The sequence below is a fragment of the Oncorhynchus gorbuscha genome, linkage group LG23 (assembly GCF_021184085.1).
Source record: "Oncorhynchus gorbuscha isolate QuinsamMale2020 ecotype Even-year linkage group LG23, OgorEven_v1.0, whole genome shotgun sequence".
NCBI classification, from domain to species: domain Eukaryota; kingdom Metazoa; phylum Chordata; class Actinopteri; order Salmoniformes; family Salmonidae; genus Oncorhynchus; species Oncorhynchus gorbuscha.
The window spans coordinates 37,565,456-37,585,396 of NC_060195.1; the positions used below are offsets into that span (position 1 = coordinate 37,565,456).

Below are 19,941 nucleotides of genomic sequence, written 5' to 3' on the forward strand. Positions count from 1 at the left end.
GGGATCCGTGACAGTTAGGGGCTTGTAAGTAAGCATTTCACTGTAAGGTTTACACCTGTTGTATTCGGCACATGTGACAAATAACATTTTATTTGAGAGAGAGGGAGAGAAAGAGAGAGAAGTAGAGAGAGAAATGTGCTGACCAGTGCTGGGGGCGCGAAGCACGTTGGCACGGTTCTCTTTATCAAACACAGCCTGCAGACTCTCACTGTCCTGGAATGACAGGTCGTGTGTCTTCAGACGCCCTACGGCACACACACACACACGCACACACACACACACACACACACACACACACACACACACACACACACACACACACACACACACACACACACACACACACACACACACACACACACACACACACACACACACACACACACACACACACACAATATGCCATAGTTAGGGGAAAGCTAATGGTGCGAGGAGGTTTAAAGGGGTTGACTCTCTTCATATCAAACTGCTCTAGGGTTTTACTGCACGTTACCATGTTTGCACTGCAGGGTGAAGGTGAGACTCTTCCATCCAGCTCAATGTGACACTTCTCTACTGTCTTCTCCAGAGACGACTGGACCTGAACACAGCCTGCACACACTGGGAGAGAGGGAGGTTAAGTACAAATGACACATATATCAGAACACTATGATACAATCAATGTGTCTTTGTCCCTTGATGGCCATCTTGCAGCGAAAAGCATGTCCGCAGGGAATGGTGTACCTGAATGGGCAAGAGAAAAGATGTATGTGCTTTTGAACGGGGTATGGTAGTAGGTGCCAGGCGCACCGGTTTGAGTGTCAAGAACTCAAATCAAATGTTATTCGTCACATGCGCCGAATACAGTGAAATCCTTACTTACCTGCCCCTAACCAACAATGCAGTTTAAAAAATAAGAATAAAAATAAAAGTAACAAGTAGTTAAAGAGCAGCAGGAAAATAACAATAGGGAGAATATATACATGCGGTACAGGAGTTCTTAAAGTGACTATGCATAGATAATAAACAGAGAGTAGCAGTGGCATAAAAGAGGGAGGGTCAATGCAAATAGTCTGTGAACCAACACAGACCATTTTTAGGGCCTTCCTCTGACACCGCCTGGTATAGAGGTCCTGGATGGCAGGAAGCTTGGCCCCAGCGATGTACTGGGTCGTACGTACTGCCCTCTGTAGTGCCTTGCGGTTGGAGGCCGAGCAGTTGCCATACCAGGCAGTGATGCAACCATGCTCTCGATGATGCATCTGTAGAACCTTTTGAGGATCTGAGGACCCATGCCAAATCTCCTATTAGGGAATAGGTTTTGTCGTGCCCTCTTCACGACTGTCTTTGTGTGCTTGGACCATTCTAGTTTGTTGGTGATGTGGACACCAAGAAACTGAAAACTCTCAAGCTGCTCCACTACAGCCCCATCGATGAGAATGGGGGCATGCTCAGTCCTCCTTTTCCTGTAGTCCTCAATCATCTCCTTTGTCTTGATCACGTTGAGGGAGAGGTTGGTGTCCTGGCATCACACGGCCAGGTCTCTGACCTCCTCCCTGTAGGCTGTCTAGTCGTTGTTGGTGATCAGGCCTACCACTGTTGTGTCATCGGCAAACTTAATGATGGTGTTGGAGTTGTGCCTGGCCGTGCAGTCATGTCGTCCACTTTTGATATAGTTTGTACATCTCAATTGTCAGTAGAAACCACACTTGTTAAAGCAAGTCAGCGATATCAGCTATGTGTTTTTTAAAGGCGGTAAATGAGGCTGAATGAACTGTTTCGCTGCCAGACAAGGCTCCACTGAGAGCCAGGTGTAGCGGTGGTAAGATGTTGGGACTGCTGTTGGGACTCTGCTGTTGGGACAGATTTATGTAGGCCCTAACAGTTTGTGGGCACCATTTGTCACCATTACAGTGCAAACAATGTATTGTTTAGTGTTCTGTTGTGTAGTGGCTTTGCTGGCACCCCCCCCCCCCCCCACCACCACCCTCGAAAATGGTTTGCCCCACCAAGATTTACATGCTAAAATTGCCACTGGAAAGGAGTCATCAGGCCAGGTAGCCCTGAGGTATGGTCCTAGGGTTCAGGAGGGGAGGGAGAAAGAGAGGGAGAAAGAGATAATTAGAGGGAGCATACTTAAATTTACACAGGACCACAGATCAGACAGGATAATTAAACCGGATATAACAGACTGACCCTAACCCTCCAGCACATAGACAACTGCAGCATAGATCAACCTGGTCTCAGAGGAAAATGTATTATATGTCACTAAAATCTGTGCAACTCCATTTAGTTTGATATGTAAAATTAGGTTACATTACATAATATGATATGTAGGACGTGTAGTATGTTACAAATTCCAATAGGTATGATGTGTTACAAATCCCAATTGGTTGTTTCTAATGGTGGCTAAGTGGCTAATGCTAATATTAGCTAGGTTAGGGTTAAGGTTAGAGTTAATGTTAGGAGTAAGGTTAAATGGTTACGTTTAAGGTTAGGGGAAAGGTTAGGTAACATGCTAAGTTGTAACAAGTCTACTGAACAAAAATATTAAGGCAACATGCTATAATGTCAACGATTTTACTGAATTACAGTTCATATAAGGAAATCAGTCAATTGAAATAAATTCATTACTCCCCAATCTATGGATTTCACATGACTGGGCAGCGGCTCAGGGCATAGGCCCACCCACTGGGGAGCCAGGCCCAGCCAATCAAAATGAGTTTTTCCCCACAAAAGGGCTTTATTACATTATTACACTATTTCGTCAGCTGTCCGGGGTGACTGTTCTCAGACGATCCCACAGGTTAAGAAGCTGGATGTGGAGGTCCTGGTCTGGCATGGTTACACCTGGTCTGCTGTTGTGAGGCCGGTTGGACGTACTAACAAATTCTCTAAAACTACGTTGGCTTATGGCAGAGAAGTTAACATTCAATTCTCTGGTAACAGCTCTGGTGGACATTCCTGCAGCCAGCATTCCAATTGCACATCCCATCAAAACTTGAGACATCTGTGGCATTGTGTTGTGTGACAAAACTGCACATTTTAGAGTGACCTTTAGTTGTCCCCAGCACGAGGTGCACCTGTGTAACCTGTGTAACAAATTATAGCAAAACATGTGAGAGAAATAAGCTTTTTGTGCGTATGGAAAAGTTCTGGGATCTTTTATTTCAGCTCATGAAACATGGGACCAACACTTGTTGTCATGTTTTGTCTTTGATTATCATGTCTTGTCTCTGTGCTTTCCTTCTATTCGTTTCCCTCTGCTGGTCTTATTAGGTTCTTTCCCTCTTTCTATCCCTCTCTCTCCCCCTCCCTCTCTCCCTCTCTCGCTCTCTCTCTCTATCGTTCCGTTCCTGCTCCCAGCTGTTCCTCATTCTCCTAACTACCTCATTTACTCTTTTCACACCTGTCCCCTATTTTGCCCTCTGATTAGAGTCCCTATTTCTCCCTCTGTTTTCCGCTTCTGTCCTTGTCGGATCCTTGTATGATGTTCGCTGTTCTGTGTCCTTGTTCCGCCCTGTCGTGTTTTACCTTCTTCAGATGCTGCGTGTGAGCAGGTGTCATTGTCAGCTACGGCCGATGCCTTCCCGAAGCGACCTGCAGTCTGTGGTCGCATCTCCAGTCATTCCTCTCTACTGACGAGTGGATTTCAGTTTTCCTGTGTTTGCTTTCACCTAGATAATATCCAGGATTATCGCTTTTGTCTAATACTGGAATAAAGACTCTGTTTTCGTTAAGTCGCTTTTGGGTCCTCATTCACCTGCATAACACTTGTTGCGTGTTTATATTTTTGTTCGGTATAGAATCGATGATACCTTTCTGTGGTGCCAGGGCATGTATAGTGCTGCTGTAGCTAATGGTTTATTGGTAGGCCTATTTGGTCATCATTTTCTCATGTTAAGCCTAACGTTTCACGAAGCTATACATGGTGTTATGCAGGTGAATGAGGACCCAAAAGCGACTTAACGGAAACAGAGTCTTTATTCCAGTTTTAAACAAAAGCGATAATCCTGGATATTATCTAGGTCAATGCAAAAACAGGAAAACTGAAATCCACTCGTCAGTAGAGAGGAATGACTGGAGACGCGACCACAGACTGCAGGTCGCTTCGGGAAGGCACCGGCCGTAGCTGACATTGACACCTGCTCACACGCAGCATCTGAAGAAGGTAAAACACGACAGGGCGGAACAAGGACACAGAACAGCGAACATCAAGCAAGGATCCGACAAGGACAGAAGCGGAAAACAGAGGGAGAAATAGGGACTCTAATCAGAGGGCAAAATAGGGAACAGGTGTGAAAGAGTAAATGAGGTAGTTAGGAGAATGAGGAACAGCTGGGAGCAGGAACGGAACGATAGAGGGAGAGAGCGAGAGAGGGAGAGAGGGAGGGGGAGAGAGAGGGATAGAAAGAGGGAAAGAACCTAATAAGACCAGCAGGGGGAAACGAACAGAAGGGGAAGCACAAGGACAAGACATGACAATATATGACAAAACATGACACATGGTGTCACAACTGCTGGCTGATGGCAATAATTTAATAACTTTTTCAGTGATTAAAGTAAGAAATGTACACGATTGCAAATTGTAAAATAAATGTTCAATGCAACAGCAATTCTAATCAACCTGCAGGACATAAGCCGTCCTCACGTCTCCCAGCTTGGATAGAAGGTTGTTGTGTGTAAAACCAGTTTATTAATGCCAAATAACACAGTCAGTCCACCCTGAAAACACAAGCTTACTGGGGACTGTTTTATTATGCAGTGTACGATCTATAGCTAATGTATATACCTGCTATTAAGGAACTTTTTATAAAAATTACACATCAAATAGCCGTGAAAAATTCCTCCACAATTTATTGTTGAACTCAGCTGGTTTTGTCTGGCTAGTAACCCAGACAGTCTTTACTGAGACAATGTGAGTTATGTCCATTGTCAAACACAAAAAAACTGCTTAAATATGATCAATATTCAGCTAGAAGAACAAGAAGGATTTTGTCATTTGCCACATATATATTTGTGCGGAACAATAGAAGTAATGTCTTTCCTAACGTGAGGCAAACTTACTTTGCTCAGACATGTAAAAATTGATTTCTCTGACCACACTGGGCAGAGAAAGCAGAAGCTTGCCAGTGTGCACCTGTGACAGAGGCACACAGAGTGAGAGTGATTGAGATAAAGAAAGAAAGGGAGAGAGTCTGAGTCACTGTCACTTGTGGATGAGTCACTGTCACTGTAGCTCAGTTGGTAGAGCATGGCGCTTGTAACGCCAGGGTAGTGGGTTCGATTCCCGGGACCACCCATACGTAGAATGTATGCACACATGACTGTAAGTCGCTTTGGATAAAAGCGTCTGCTAAATGGCATATATTATTATTATATATAAGGGCTATAGAGTAGTTAGGCTATCCAGCCTCACTGGGCTTTCTCATTGGTCTGGATCTGTCTGCCTGCCTGCCTGCCTGTCTGTCTGTCTGTAAGGCCTGTAAAACGCTTATTCCTCCACTCTCCTCCCAGTGATGACATGATCCCTCTAGGAGCAAAAAAGAAAGAACAACTTCACCATGAAAATAGACAAAATGTGCCTTTTATAGAGATAGGCTACAGGGAAACAAGAGAGAGAGAATTTGATCGTGAGCAAGACAAAGAGAGACCTAATGAGTTTGAGCTGTTTTTTGACACTGCTGAGTCAACAGAGTGATGTTTCAACCTCTCTGACAACATATGGACAACTGGAGGGAGCATGCAACAGACAGGAAAGGGGAAAAATATGTCAACAATCCACCCGGAAAAAAAGTGTGACATTGGAGAAAGACTAGGATGAAAAAGAGAAAAATCCTGGCATTCTTCCTAACAAGAGAAGAGAGGCCAAGGATCATGCCTGAAACTGAACTAAGACTGTGGACAATCAAGGCATATTCCAGATAGTTCTCTGTATGTAAATCTCAATAGCCGCTGGTCTGTCTATTCCATAATCCATATACAGCAAATCATATGTATGTAATGTACAGTACTGGTCAAAAGTTTGGACAAACCTACTCATTCAAGGTCTTTATTTTGACTATTTTCTACATTGTATAATAATAGTGAAGACATCAAAACTATGGAATAACACATATTGAATCATGTTGTAACCAAAAAAGTGTTAAACAAATCCAAATATATTTGATATTCTTCAAAGTAGCTACAGCTTTGCACACTCTTGACATTCTCTCAACCAGCTTCATGAGGTTGCCACCTGGAATGCATTTCAATGAACAGGTGTGCCTTCATTAAAGTTAATTTGTTGAATTTCTTGCCTTCTTAATGCGTTTCAGCCAATCAGCTGTGTTGTGACAAGGTATGGGGGGGGGGCGTGTATATAGCTAGAAAGCACTATTTGGTAAAAGACCAAGTCCATATTAGGGCAGGAACAGCTCAAATAAGCAAAGGGAAACAACAGTCCATCATTACTTTAAGACATGAAGGTCAGTTAATCCGAAACATTTCAAGAACTTTGACAGTTTCTTCAAGTGCAGTCACAAAAACCATCAAGCGCTATGATGAAACTGGCTCTCATGAGGACCGCCACAGGAATGGAAGACCCAGAGTTACCTCTGCTGCAGAGGATAAGTTCATTAGTGTTAACTGCACCTCAGATTGCAGCCCAAATAAATAACACCATGGGACCACGCAGCCGTCATACTACTCAGGAAGGAGACGCATTCTGTCTCCTAGAGATGAACGTACTTTGTTGCGAAAAGTGCAAATCAATCCCAGGAAAACAGAAAAGGACCCTGTGAAGATGCTGGAGGAAACGGGTACAAAAGTATCTATATCCACAGTAAAACGAGTCCTATAATCGACATAACCTGAATGGCCACTTAGTAAAGAAGAATACACTGCTCCAAAACCGCCATAAAAAAAGCCAGACTCCGGTTTGCATCTGGACATGGGGGCAAAGATCATACTTTTTGGAGAAATGTCCTCTGGTCTGATGAAACAAAAATAGAACTGTTTGGCCATAATGACCATCGTTATGTTCGGAGGAAAAAAAGGAACACTTGCAAGCCGAAGAACACCATCCCAATCGGGAAACACGGGGTTGGCAGCATCATGTTGTCGGGGTGCTTTGCTGCAAGAGGGACTGGTGCACTTCACAAAATAGATGGCATCATGAGTTAGGAAAATAATGTGGATATATTGAAGCAACATCTCAAGACATCAGTCAGGAAGTTAAAGCTTGGTTGCAAATGGGTCTTCTAAATGGATAATGACCCCAAGCATACTTCCAAAGTCGTGGCAAAATGGCTTAAGGACAACAAAGTTAAGGTATTGGAGTGGCCATCACAAAGCCCTGACCTCAATCCTGTAGAAAATTTGTGGGCAGAAGTGAAAAAGCATGTGCGAGCAAGGAGGCCTACAAACCTGACTCAGTTACATCAGCTTTGTCAGGAGGAATGGGCCAACATTCACACAATTTATTGTGGGAAGCTTGTGGAAGGCTACCCAAAGCGTTTGACCCAAGTTAAACAATTTAAAAGCAATGCTATTAAGTACTAATTGAGTGTAGGAAAACTTCTGACTCACTGGGAATACGATGAAAGAAATAAAGCTGAAATAAATCATTTTCTCTACTACTCTTCTGACATTTCACATTCTTAAAATAAAGTGGTGATCCTAACTGACCCAAGACAGGGAATTTTTACTAGGATTTAATGTCAGGAATTGTGAAAAACTGAGTTTAAATGTATTTGGCTAAGGTGTATGTAAACCTCCAACTTCAACTGTATATGATATTATTTAAAATATATACAGTTGAAGTCGGAAGTTTACACACACTTAGGTTGGAATCATTAAAACTCGTTTTTCAACCATTCCACAAATGTCTTGTTAACAAACTATAGTTTTGGCAAGTCAGTTCAGATATCTACTTTGTGCATGACACAAGTAATTTTTCCAACAATTGTTTACAGACAGATTATTTCACTTATAATTCACTGTATCTCATTGAGGTATTTAAAACATTATTAATATCTCCCATAATAATAATAGAGTCTTGTTTTGCTTGTAGGTTAAATTCATTATTACAGTTGACGGCGGAAGTTTACATACACCGTAGCCAAATACATTTAAACTCAGTTTTTCACCATTCCTGACATTTAATCCGAATAAAATTCCCTGTTTTAGGTCACTAATAACGATATTAATTAACAATAATTTTGATCGAATGTGCAAATTGTGCCAAACAGACAATTGGCACATTCGGATCAAAATTATTGTTAATTAATATCGTCAACCCTTTTGAGTTTCTTTTCCCATAGGAGACGTATAACTTCATCTAATATTGTTGAATGAGTTTCCTGTAAACAATAGATATTATATTCCTTCTCTTTTAGCCAGGTAAATACTGATCGTCTTTTCTTATTATCTGCTAAGACATTACAATTATAACTGGCTATACTTATTTCCCCATTTACCATAATGAGACAAGTTTCAATTCAATTTATCATAATATATGTTTGTAAACTTACCATTAAAAGTACCATGATGATTGAGTGTCCATATAGATGTACCATGATATTTGATATTGTTTTCCACTATTCCACCCGCTGAAACCTGGGTTGTCGTCCATGTAACTGGCAGACCAGCCCTGTCCACCTGGTCCACCTGGACTTCCAGTCATTGCACTAACGCTAGTTAGCATTGGTTCACAAAATGACCTCTAACTTCCTTCATACTGGACACAGAGACATTAACATGGTATCCAGTAGTTCATCTGACACACAAGTACGTAGATAAAGGCCAAAATCCTGAAGTGTCCTATTTAAGATGCTCTTAAGCGGATCTATTGGTGCTGCGATGGGTCCGTGGTGGGAGGTGTTTTTTTATGTGTGCATGTGTGTGTGTATATCGGGTGTGTATTGCAATAGAATCAGATACAGACACACACAAAATACAGCAGGCGCGACTCAGTCAATTCCGACCAATTTATTTACTGGTTACTGTTGTTTTTTGCGGGTCCAAGATGATTATAGAACCACGTCATCTCTTCTCATACCCCTTTAAACCCCCCATCGTTATAGAACATCAAAAATGGAGGTTATGAGAGCAAGACAGAGATGAAGAAAGGGATGAGGCCAGGTAAATGTAACATATGAACTACATAGTATATGTACAAAAGCAATGGGACCAGGGCAGAGCTTTTATGTATATTGATGTAACTGCTTATAATGTTATTTTAAGCTACAGTAGAGTTCAGAAATAGTTTGCCCCAAAACAACATTTTAAAAGTTCCTCAGACGTTAAATCGTTACCTTCCCTCACGTGAACATAGGACTTATCAACAGCTGCTAGTAAAATAAGGAAGTGGTGGAGGATGCTCTCTGCCGATTGGTTGAAGTGGACTGTCACTCAAAGCTGCTGGTCCAGGTAAAGGGAGACAGCTCCCGAGTCATCTGAAATCTTCTCCTCTGCTTTGTTTGACAGCTGGCTGCAACTTTCTCGGGAGAGTAATATCTGTATCTGTGACTCAGAAACCTAGGGAGAGGAAGCGAGGGAGAGAGAGAGAGAGAGAATAAGACTGTCTCGAGATGCTCTTCACCGCTCTCTCCCACACACAAATGACTTACAATATAACACGAAAAAATATGCTTTTATCTGAGTAATAAAAAAAAAAAACCTCTTCAAATTTCTTGGCCTTGTATTGGTCCGCCCCCTTCAGGAAGTTCAGGAGGATGATATCACAGAGGACCGTACCCTGCAGCATATCAGAACAAAGACAGTCACACAAGTTGACCTAAAAAAAAACTGAAATACTTGCCTCGATTCTAGGGTTGATGGAGGTAACGTTCTAAACGTATTGCATGACCTCCCTTTAAAGCATACAGTCTGAGTACAGAAGCCTTACCAGTCCCACAGAGGTAAAGGCTGCCACTAGGTTGATCAGAGTAGGAACTGTGTTGAACTTCCCTGCCTGAAAGGACAAAGACAGATGAATCCCGTCTAATACACAGATAACAGGTACACGCACACACACCCTAATCCACACTCACAAGCCCAGTGACCAGGATGTCAAAGCGGATGGCGTAGGCCTTGTGGAGAGTGCGGAAGTCCGTCCGATTCTCTATACCGTTCTCCGTTTTGTAATATTTGGCAAATCTGTGGATGATGAGAGAGGGGGAGACCGTGTCAATGAACACAGAAATAAAACGAGAGGAGGAGGGGGGTAAAGAAGGGTGGAGAGGGGTAAAGAAAGAGGACGGGGAGAAGGAGGAAGAAAGACGGGGAGTCTCTTGAACAGTACTAAACTGAAAGGGGTTACAGTACCTGAAGTTGTATCCCTGAGAGATGGCGTTCTTCTGAAACACAGCATCAAGTCGCGTAAAGGAGTAATGTGGTTCACATCTTTCTTCTGACTCATCCAGATTACACTCCCATTCAATATTGATCCCGATCTCTCCACCCTGATAGCGGGAGGGAAAAGAAGAGAAGGACAGATAGGTGAGGAGGGGGAAGAGGAAAGGTAGGGACAAGCAGATGGGACTGGAGATATATCAAATGGAGAGGGAGAAGTGGGAAAGAGAGAGGTTGAGAAAGCAGAATATAAGAGAGAGGGAGAGGAGAGAAAAGAAAGATGGGAGACCTTCGGGGGAGAGAGATGGAGATAGAGGAGATGATGATGAAGAGAGGAGGAGATGAGTCTCACTGTCTGAGCGATGGTGGAGAAGTTCTGTCCAGTATAGCGCAGCACATCTCCCACCTTGAAGATGGGACAGTGGCGGTTGTGCTCCGGGTCATATGTACAGCTCCTGATATAAGTTGTATTCAGCGATGACGGAAAGTTCCCTCTGTGGGAGAGAGAAGGTACAAATTAGAGTGATAGAGCCAAATCCCCTTCTTCGGTAGAAAAGAGAGGGCAACGCCTTGACAAGAAAGTTGGAGTGAGACCTCCTGAAAGTACTCTAACATAACATCATAAAGGTCTTCCCTTTGTTCACTTCAACATCTTGGCCATGTTCTGTTATAATCTCCACCCGGCACAGCCAGAAGAGGACTGGCCACCCCACATAGCCTGGTTCCTCTCTAGGTTTCTTCCTAGGTTTTGGCCTTTCTAGGGAGTTTTTCCTTGCCACCGTGCTTCTACACCTGCATTGCTTGCTGTTTGGGGTTTTAGGCTGGGTTTCTGTACAGCACTTTGAGATATCAGCTGATGTACGAAGGGCTATATAAATCCATTTGATTTGATTTGAGTTTATTCCCCAATACAGCCCCAGGAATGAGAGGTGTGTCGGACTCACCTGGTGACGTTGAACATCGGGAAGCGGATACTGTTCTTGATGAAGATGGTGAAGTTTTCGACCTCCATCATTGGTTGCCTGAGAAAGGGGGAGGGAGAAAAAAGAGAGAGAGAAGAAGGACTTAGTTTGGTGGGATGCACAAGTTCTAAACATGACATGTCATATGTTCATAATATTGTGGTCTATATGAAGCAGCTTTCTTTATGAGACAGAGCGAGAGAGAGAAAGAGAGAAAGAGAAAATGAAAGAGAGGTCTTACATTATGACTTTGTCATTCTCGGCAGGGCACCAACCCTCCATCTCACAGCGGCCTCCTTCAGAGGAGTTCACACAGGCACCAGTTATTATTCCTGTGGAGGAGAGAGAGAAAAAGAGGGAGAGAGAGAGAGAGAGAGAGAGAGAGAGAGAGAGAGAGAGAGAGAGAGAGAGAGAGAGAGAGAGAGAGAGCATGAGTGAGTGAGAGAGAGAGAGAGAGAGAGAGAGAGAGAGAGAGAGAGAGAGAGAGAGAGAGAGAGAGAGAGAGAGAGAGAGAGAGAGAGAGAGAGAGAGAGAGAGAGAGAGACAGAGCTACAGGACTGTTTTACTAGCACAGACTAGAATATGTTCTGGGATTCATCCAATGGCATTGAGGAGTATACCACCTCAGTCACCGGCTTCATCAATAAGTGCATCGACGATGTCGTCCCCACAGTGACCGTACGTACATATCCCAACCAGAAGCCATGGATTACAGGCAACATCTGCACCGAGCTAAAGGCTAGAGTACCCTCCAAAGCTCATCATTAAGCTTGAGGCCCTGGGTCTCAACCCCGCCCTGTGCAATTGGGTCCTGGACTTCCTGATGGGCCGCACCCGGGTGCTGAAGGTAGGTAACAACATCTACACTTCGCCTCAACACTGGGGCCCCACAAGGGTGCGTGCTCAGCCCCCTCCTGTACTCCCTATTCACCCATGACTGCATGGCCATGCATGCGTCCAACTCAATCATCAAGTTTGCAGATGACACAACAGTAGTAGGCTTGATTACCAACAACGACGAGACAGCCTACAGAGAGGAGGTGAGGGCACTCGGAGTGTAGTGTCAGCAAAACAACCTCTCACTCAATGTCAACAAAACAAAGGAGATGATCGTGGACTTCAGGAAACAGCAGAGGGAGCACTACCCTATCCACGTCAATGGGACAGCAGTGGAGAAAGTTTTAAGTTCCTCGGCTTACACATCACAGACAAACTGAAATGGTCCACCCACACAGACAGTGTGATGAAGAAGGCGCTACAGCGCCTCTTCAACCTCAGGAGTCTGAAGAAATTTGGCTTGTCACCTAAAACCCTCACCAACTTTTACAGATGCACAATTGAGAGCATCTTGTTGGGATCTATCACCGCCTGGTATGGCAACTGCACCGCCCACAACCGCAAGGATCTCCAGAGGTTGGTGCGTTCTGCACCACGCAACACCGGGGGCAAACAAAATTAAGCTCCTTATGGAAAATCAAGAGACACTTTTTGCTGACTATTATAACAATGAGAACATCAGCAATATCCCACACAGACCATCCCCTGGCATGGCACAGTGCTATATTAGCACACTATCCCTCTGTTAAGAGGGGGAGGGTGTTACCGAGGGGTGGAAAGTCAGGATACTAGACAATGATGACTCTGAGTCAGCTAATATAAATCTCTAAGTCTGGAACAGTACTGGTATAGGGAAAACCCAAACAGTTTCAGCTGGACTTTCACCTAATCAAAGAATTAGCTCAGGAGGAGAAGCTCTCCCTCGAGAAAGATACCTCCATCCCGAGCAGGTCAGACCAGACATCTTCATTATATAACCCCACAGATGAGCAATCCCAAGCGGAAAGTCAACCTCCCAGCACAGAGTACTACTCCCTCATTGAAATGAAGGATACATTCACCCAGCTGGAGGTAAGGCAAGTGAAGCTGGAACAGCAGGTGAACACACTCCAGTCAGCACAAAAAAATTGTCCAGCTAAACAACACCCCCTCAACCAGACCCGGAGAGCTGGAGGTGGAGAGAGACAAATCTGCACTCTGGACCGTGGTGAGACAACTTCAACAGTAGAAAAAGCAAGAGCAGGAGAAGAACAGAGCACTAGAGGAGAGGGTCAGACTGCTGAAGGAGAGGGTGAGGGGGATGGCGTGTGACAAAGAACAACCCACTAGAGAGGTGGCCACACCCGCAGAGAAGCCAGCAGAACAGCCCAACTCAGCTCCCGACAAAAGTCTCGACACCACAACAGAACAGTCCACCCCAGTCGCTGACCACGTCGAATTCATAGCGGGACAGACAAATGAAGAACCCCAGGCCCAGAGGATCTCACGCCCCCTGAGCACCCTTCCCTTGTCAGCCCCCCTAATAGCCCTTCTGACAACCCCCCACACCCACTGAGGACATACACAAGACACAGATTGTTCTCCTTATGGACTCAAACGGGAAATATATACAAGAAAAGCACACCCCAACTGACAAACAGATGAACCAAAACAAAGGTAAAGTCTTCTCATACTTTTCTGATTTAAAAAAAAGCCTTTGACTCAATTTGGCACGAGGGTCTGCAATACAAACTGATGGAAAGTGGTGTTGGGGGAAAAACATACGACATTATAAAATCCATGTACACAAACAACAAGTGTAGGCACACATTTATTCCCACAGGGCTGTGGGTTGAGACAGGCATGCGGCTTAAGCCCCACCCGCTTCAACATATATATCAATGAATTGGCGTGGACACCAGAACAGTCTGCAGCACCCGGCAACACCCTACTAGAATCTGGAGTCAAATGTCTACTGTTTGCTGGCCCTGACAGTAAATTTCATTAAGATAAAAGTAATGGTGTTCCAAAAAAGGTCCAGTTGCCAGGACCACAAATACAAATTCCATCTAGACACCGTTGCCCTACAGCACACAAAAAATGATACATACCTTGGCCTAAACTTCAGCGCCACAGGTAACTTCCACAAAGCTGTGAACGATCTGAGAGATAAGGCAAGAAGGACCTTCTATGCCATCAAAAGGAACATAAAATTCGATATACCAATTAGGATCTGGCTAAAAATACTAGAATCAGTTATAGAACCCATTGCCCTTTATGGTTGTGAGGTCTGGGATCTGCTCATCAACCAAGAATTCACAAAATGGGACAAACACCAAATTGAGACTCTGCATACAGAATACTTCAAAAATGTCCTCTGTGTACAACGTAAAACACAGAATAATGCATGCAGAGCAGAGCAGAGCAGAGCAGAGCAGAGCAGAGAGAGAGAGAGGAGGAAGGATCAACGGAGTCCCAGGAGGGGAATGGTGGAGAAAACAAGAAGAGGAAATAGTTGAAACTCGCCATTTCCAAGGAAGCTCCCTAAATGCTTGTCACAGTCTTCATCTGTTTCACACTCGTACTTCACGTCACTCTGAACACACAAAGAACAGATACACAGGCGTTAATAGCATTGGCCTTCGACCAGCAGCTCTGTCACCACCCAATATTAAATGCCTCAGCTCTTGTTAATGGTACGGGCGGGGGCTTTGCAGAGTAGAGTACGTTGTATTGTTAAAACCATGGTATAGAGAACTGGAGCAGGTAGGTAACCCGCTACAAGTATACTGGACTGAAATGGACTCACCTCAGGGCAGAAGCCTTGGAATTGTTCCTCCGTGACGATGAGCTTGGTGATGATGCAGAACACTGCGGCGCCCTGTCAGCACATATACAAACCAGCACTTTAGCCTAAACGTCATCAAGTCAACCTATCAGGCCTACTGCTGAAACCATCTAAAAGCCTCAACCAACGACATCTTTTTGTTGTTGTTCTTGCTATCATTAGCAACCCGTTTTTTTGTTTGTTGCCATGCTACTTAACCAGTTTCTTGGGCTAATACTAACTAATGTACTCTGATGAACCACTCAGACACTTATTCTACCCAACCAAAGGACTTCATTTAGTTTCCCATCATCACCTCACACCAAGCACTTCCCTTTAAGTGTTTAACATTACCACAGTGAAATGCTCAATGACATTATATCAAGTATCTATAGACTTCTTGTACCACACTTCGGCTGACTGGGCGAGTTTTTGTGTGTGTACCTATTGCAATCATTTTAATAACGTTGAATCAACATTTGGTACACGGAGTATACAAAATTTGAAGAACACCTGCTCCTCCCATGACAAATCAAATCAAATTGAATTTGTCACATGCGCCAAAGACAACAACGTTACAGTGAAATTATATTTATTTGACCTTTATTTAACTGGGTAAGTCATTTAAGAACAAATTCTTCTTTTCAATGACGGCCTAAGAACAGTAGGTTAACTGCCTGTTCAGGGGCAGAACAACAGATTTGTATCTTGTCAGCTCGGGGATTTGAACTTGCAACCTTCCGTTTATTAGTCCAACGCTCTAACCACTAGGCTACCCTGCTGCCTCGTAAAAGCTTACTTAAAAGCCCTTAACCAACAGTTGCTTTAAGAAGTAAATAAAAACAAACAATAATGTGTTGAGTGTTGCTAATTTAACAGCAGCAGTAAAATAACAAGCGAGGCTACATACAGGGGGTACCGGTACAGAGTCAATTTGTGGGGGCACCGTTTAGTTGAGGTAACTGAGGTAAAATGTACATGTAGGTTGAGTTAAAGTGACGATGCATAGATTATAAACAGAGAGTAGCGACAGTGTAAAGGAGGGGTCTGGGTAGCCCTTTGATTAGCTGTTCAGGAGTCTTATGGACTTGGGGTAGAAACTGTTTCGAGGCCTCTTGGACCTAGACTTGGCAGTCCGATACCGCTTGCCGTGCGGTTGCAGAGAAAACAGTCTATGACTTGGGTGGCTGGAGACACAGACTGACCAGGTAAATCCAGGTGAAAGCTATGATCCCTTATTGATGTCACTTGTTAAATCCACTTCGATCAGTGTAGATGGAGGGGAGGAGACAGGGGGTAAAAGAAGGATTTTTAAGCCTTGAGACAATTGAGACGTGGGTTGTGTGTGTGCGCCATTCAGAGGGTGAATGGGCAAGACAAAATAAGTCATTTCCTTCTCACGGGGTATGCTAGTAGGTGCCAGGCACACTGGTTTGAGTGTGTCAAGAACTGCAATGCTGCTGGGTTTTTCACCCTTAACAGTTTCTTGCGTGTTTCAAGACTGGTTCGCCACCCGAAGGACATCCATGCAGTCAACCTGACACAACTGTGGGAAGCATCGGAGTCAACATGGGCCAGCAATCCTTGTGGAGGTTTGACACCTTGTAGAGTCCATGCCTGCGACGAATTGAGGCTGTTCTGGGGTGCAACTCAATATTAGGAAGACGGTCCTAGTGTTAGGTATACTCAGTGTATATTACACAGTGTACAGTTATAATACACACGTTGTGTACAGTAACCATGTTAGCACTGCAGTATAACCTCTGTGTTGTTTTAGTTTAGGGTCAAAGGTAAGATGTCACGGTTAGGCGTCTGGGTGTCACAGACCTGCGTAGGGGCGACATAGTCCGCCACATCCATCACACGGTTGTTATGGTAACCGAAGCCCTTCACCTTAGTCATGACAGAAGACTCGATGCCAGAGTCTTTCACCTGGTATGCCTTTTCGTGTAAAAAGACCCACCTGAATGACAAAACAGGAAGGAAAGATAGATGGAGGCAAAGGGTTATGGAGAACGACAGGGAGGGGAAGGAAAGACCATTAGTCACAACAGTTCTAGAATGATCAGGAGAAAGACTTCAGGGGGAAAGAAAGATGACAAAGAGAGGTCGACATTATCATACACACACGCACGCACGCACGCACGCACGCACACACACACACACACACACACACAAACAAGTTCTACCGACCAAACGAAGTAGATGATGATGAGCAGTTGTACGACGCGGTTGATGATTCCAACAGACCAGCTCTTCACCACCACAGACTTGGTTGTCTCGTAGGTGAAGAAGTCCGTAATAAAGCCCCATAGCAAAGACATCCTGAGAGATGGGTTGTGTGTGCGTGCGTGTGTCTACGTGCGAAACAGCTGCAAGTCTATTTTGCATCAGAGTTTCTCCAGGTGGGTGAGTGAGAGCCCAACAAGTGTGTAAATACTGCTTCAGTTGCCACACAATGCTGCTGAGAAGACGTCTCACAAAGATGTCCCTCCGTGTGTCGTCGATCCTTCTGCTTCTCACCCTCTTTAGTACCTCTCTCTGTAACACCCTGTCCCTCTCTCTCTCTCTCTGGTTTGCTGGGTAATCATGCTGGACCTCCCCTTTTCTCCTGCAAATGAAAAAAAAGAAGAAAAACTCTTTATCTCTCTGTTCCTCCATCACGTCCTCTCTCTCTCTCTCTCTCTCTCTCTCTCTCTCTCTCTCTCTCTCTCTCTCTCTCCTCACCACAAATCCCTATCTCCCGACCGCCCCTCGAGTCCCTCCCTTTCCCATCAAAACTGTTCTCCCCTCTTACTTCTGACACGAGTGTCTCGCTACACGTGAACACAAAACGCTGACCTCAAATCGCCCTTCGACCTCCACACACGTTCAAATTCCAACGGAACCCCACAACATGTGAACAGTGCTCCGCAGAGCGGTAAACACACAGTAAGATGCATTTGAGAGATCAATACAAACTAGGTCTCTCATACTATTAAGGGTGTAATGATAATGGCTATTATAATCCCGCTTAGTGGCATACACCGAAGTGTGCTAATGTAAGCATTTCAACAGTTGTAAGTGTGTTTGCGGCACGTGTGCCTGTGTGTGTGTGTGTGTTGTGTACATGTGTATAATATCTAGAGACCGAGCTGGAAGATGTCATGTCTTCACTTCTTAAGTGGTTCCATTACGTCTGTGGCCAATTACAGTAGTACAATGCAAGTAACAAACACAATTAATACATTAACAATAGGATTATATGAGCTCTGAGTGCACATGCCAGGGCAATGTTATCACGTTTCAGGAAATGGCATGGTTCTGTGAAATCTATATACAGCACATCCCAGACATACATGATAAAGCAGGGACTTAGTAAGGGTTGTGCTCGTGATATGAGTAAGACAGAGAGAGAGACCGAGAGAGACAGCAAGAGAGAGAGAGACAGAAAAAGAGAGAGAAAGAGAGAGCGACGACCTAGGATTGACTGAGGTCTCTCTCGTTAATGGTATTTTTGTGAAAGGGAAAACCACAAGTGATCATCATACAGGAAATGACTCAGCGTAGACAGATAAACACGCGCGGACACAAAAGTATGTCTTCGCATTAGTGAAATTATAGATATATACGCACATAAACGTTTGAATTATAGCGGACCTGAGGGAAGGAGGAGGAGTAGTCATTTTCGGGATCTCTGGTGAACATGGTATTTTGGAGAGGAGACGCTGTCTTACAGAGGAATCCCTCTGGGTCGGCACCGCACACTATCATCCCGGTACCCCTCGCTTTTAAAAACCACCCCCCTCACCCAGCCCCTTTTAATAACCACCCTTCCTATTCTGACCCCACTCTACAACCACTGTCTCTACCCTGCCCTGCCATCAACTCACAGTAGAATTCACTCTGAAACAAACGACCCCTGCTTGGTTAAACTGGATCAATGCATACGTAGAAGCTGCAGGAAAAGCATTAAAGGTTACTCTCTTTGTTTGAACAACTTTCTGCATCCAGGATGAGGTTCCGATAAGTGTGTTCACCTTCTGACCCCACACTCATGCTCAGTCAGCCGTCTGACCGGTCTGGCTCTCTCTCCTCCAGTTCTGAAGGCGAAGACTATTACCTCCCACTATGATGACCACATAATAATGTTATAGTAACGTTGACTATTATGATACATCTGGAAATGTTCATCTACGTGGCACATCAACCCGAACAACATTGTAGCCCTTCCTGTAATATCTATTATCTCTCTCAGTACAGCCAATAATGCCACACTTTCTACAACAAACTCAATTAAGAGAAGCAATCTTATGATCTGTGTTAAAACGTATCAATAGCAGAACGGCAAGGATCAAATTACCGAACTTCTGATCATTTTTGTTTTGGCTAAGTCCCTGACTTGCGTATCTTGGACCACCTTTTACAAAACCTGAAATACAAATGTCTTCAGTGAATACAAAACTCAGGGTTAAGTATTCTGTTCACAGAGTATAACACATTGTATCAGGGGCGCAACTTTGGTTTTAGAAGTGGGGGGGACATAATATATATTTATACTGTATATATACACTACCGGTCAAAAGTTTTAGAACACCTACTCATTCAAGGGTTTTTCTTTATTTTTTACTATTTTCTACATTGTAGAATAATAGTGAAGACATCAAAACTATGAAATAACACATATGGAATCATGTAGTAAAAAAGTGCCAAAAAATATTTTAGATTTTAGATTCTTCAAATAGCCACCCTTTGCCTTGATGACAGCTTTGCACACTCTTGGCATTCTCTCAACCAGCTTCACCTGGAATGCTTTCCAGTCTTGAAGGAGTTCCCATATATGCTGAGCACTTGTTGGCTGCTTTTCCTTCACTCTGCATTCCGACTCATCCCAAACCATCTCAATTTAGTTGAGATCGGGGGATTGTGGAGGCCAGGTCATCTGATGCAGCACTCCATCACTCTCCTTCTTGGTAAAATAGCCGTTACACAGCCTGAAGGTGTGTTGGGTCATTATCCTGTTGAAAAACAAATGATACCCCC

The 19,941-nt window shown here is 44.1% G+C and overlaps 1 protein-coding gene across 1 annotated transcript; it reads right to left on the bottom strand.

The window, feature by feature from the left end:
* Positions 1-8,966: 8,966 nt before the first annotated feature.
* On the bottom strand, positions 8,967-17,523 carry LOC124011331 (P2X purinoceptor 3-like). The gene is made up of 12 exons (XM_046324603.1): positions 17,113-17,523; positions 16,747-16,882; positions 14,902-14,973; positions 14,619-14,688; positions 11,518-11,608; positions 11,259-11,336; positions 10,667-10,808; positions 10,288-10,424; positions 10,014-10,119; positions 9,869-9,934; positions 9,641-9,718; positions 8,967-9,498 (listed from the first exon to the last, which is right to left on the bottom strand). Exons 1-12 carry the CDS (start codon positions 17,241-17,243, stop codon positions 9,373-9,375), a joined length of 1,233 nt encoding a protein of 410 aa, XP_046180559.1. The 5' UTR covers positions 17,244-17,523; the 3' UTR covers positions 8,967-9,372.
* Between the last annotated feature and the right edge of the window lie 2,418 nt (positions 17,524-19,941).

Excerpts from the sequence above, each read along its gene's own strand:
- LOC124011331 (XM_046324603.1), bottom strand. The coding sequence starts at position 17,243 with ATGTCTTTGCTATGGGGCTTTATTACGGACTTCTTCACCTACGAGACA. Across the intron at positions 14,974-16,746 it reads ACTATGTCGCCCCTACGCAG|GGCGCCGCAGTGTTCTGCAT; the intron begins GTCTGTGACACC and ends ATGTGCTGACAG. Across the intron at positions 10,809-11,258 it reads CCGATGTTCAACGTCACCAG|AGGGAACTTTCCGTCATCGC; the intron begins GTGAGTCCGACA and ends TCTCTCCCACAG.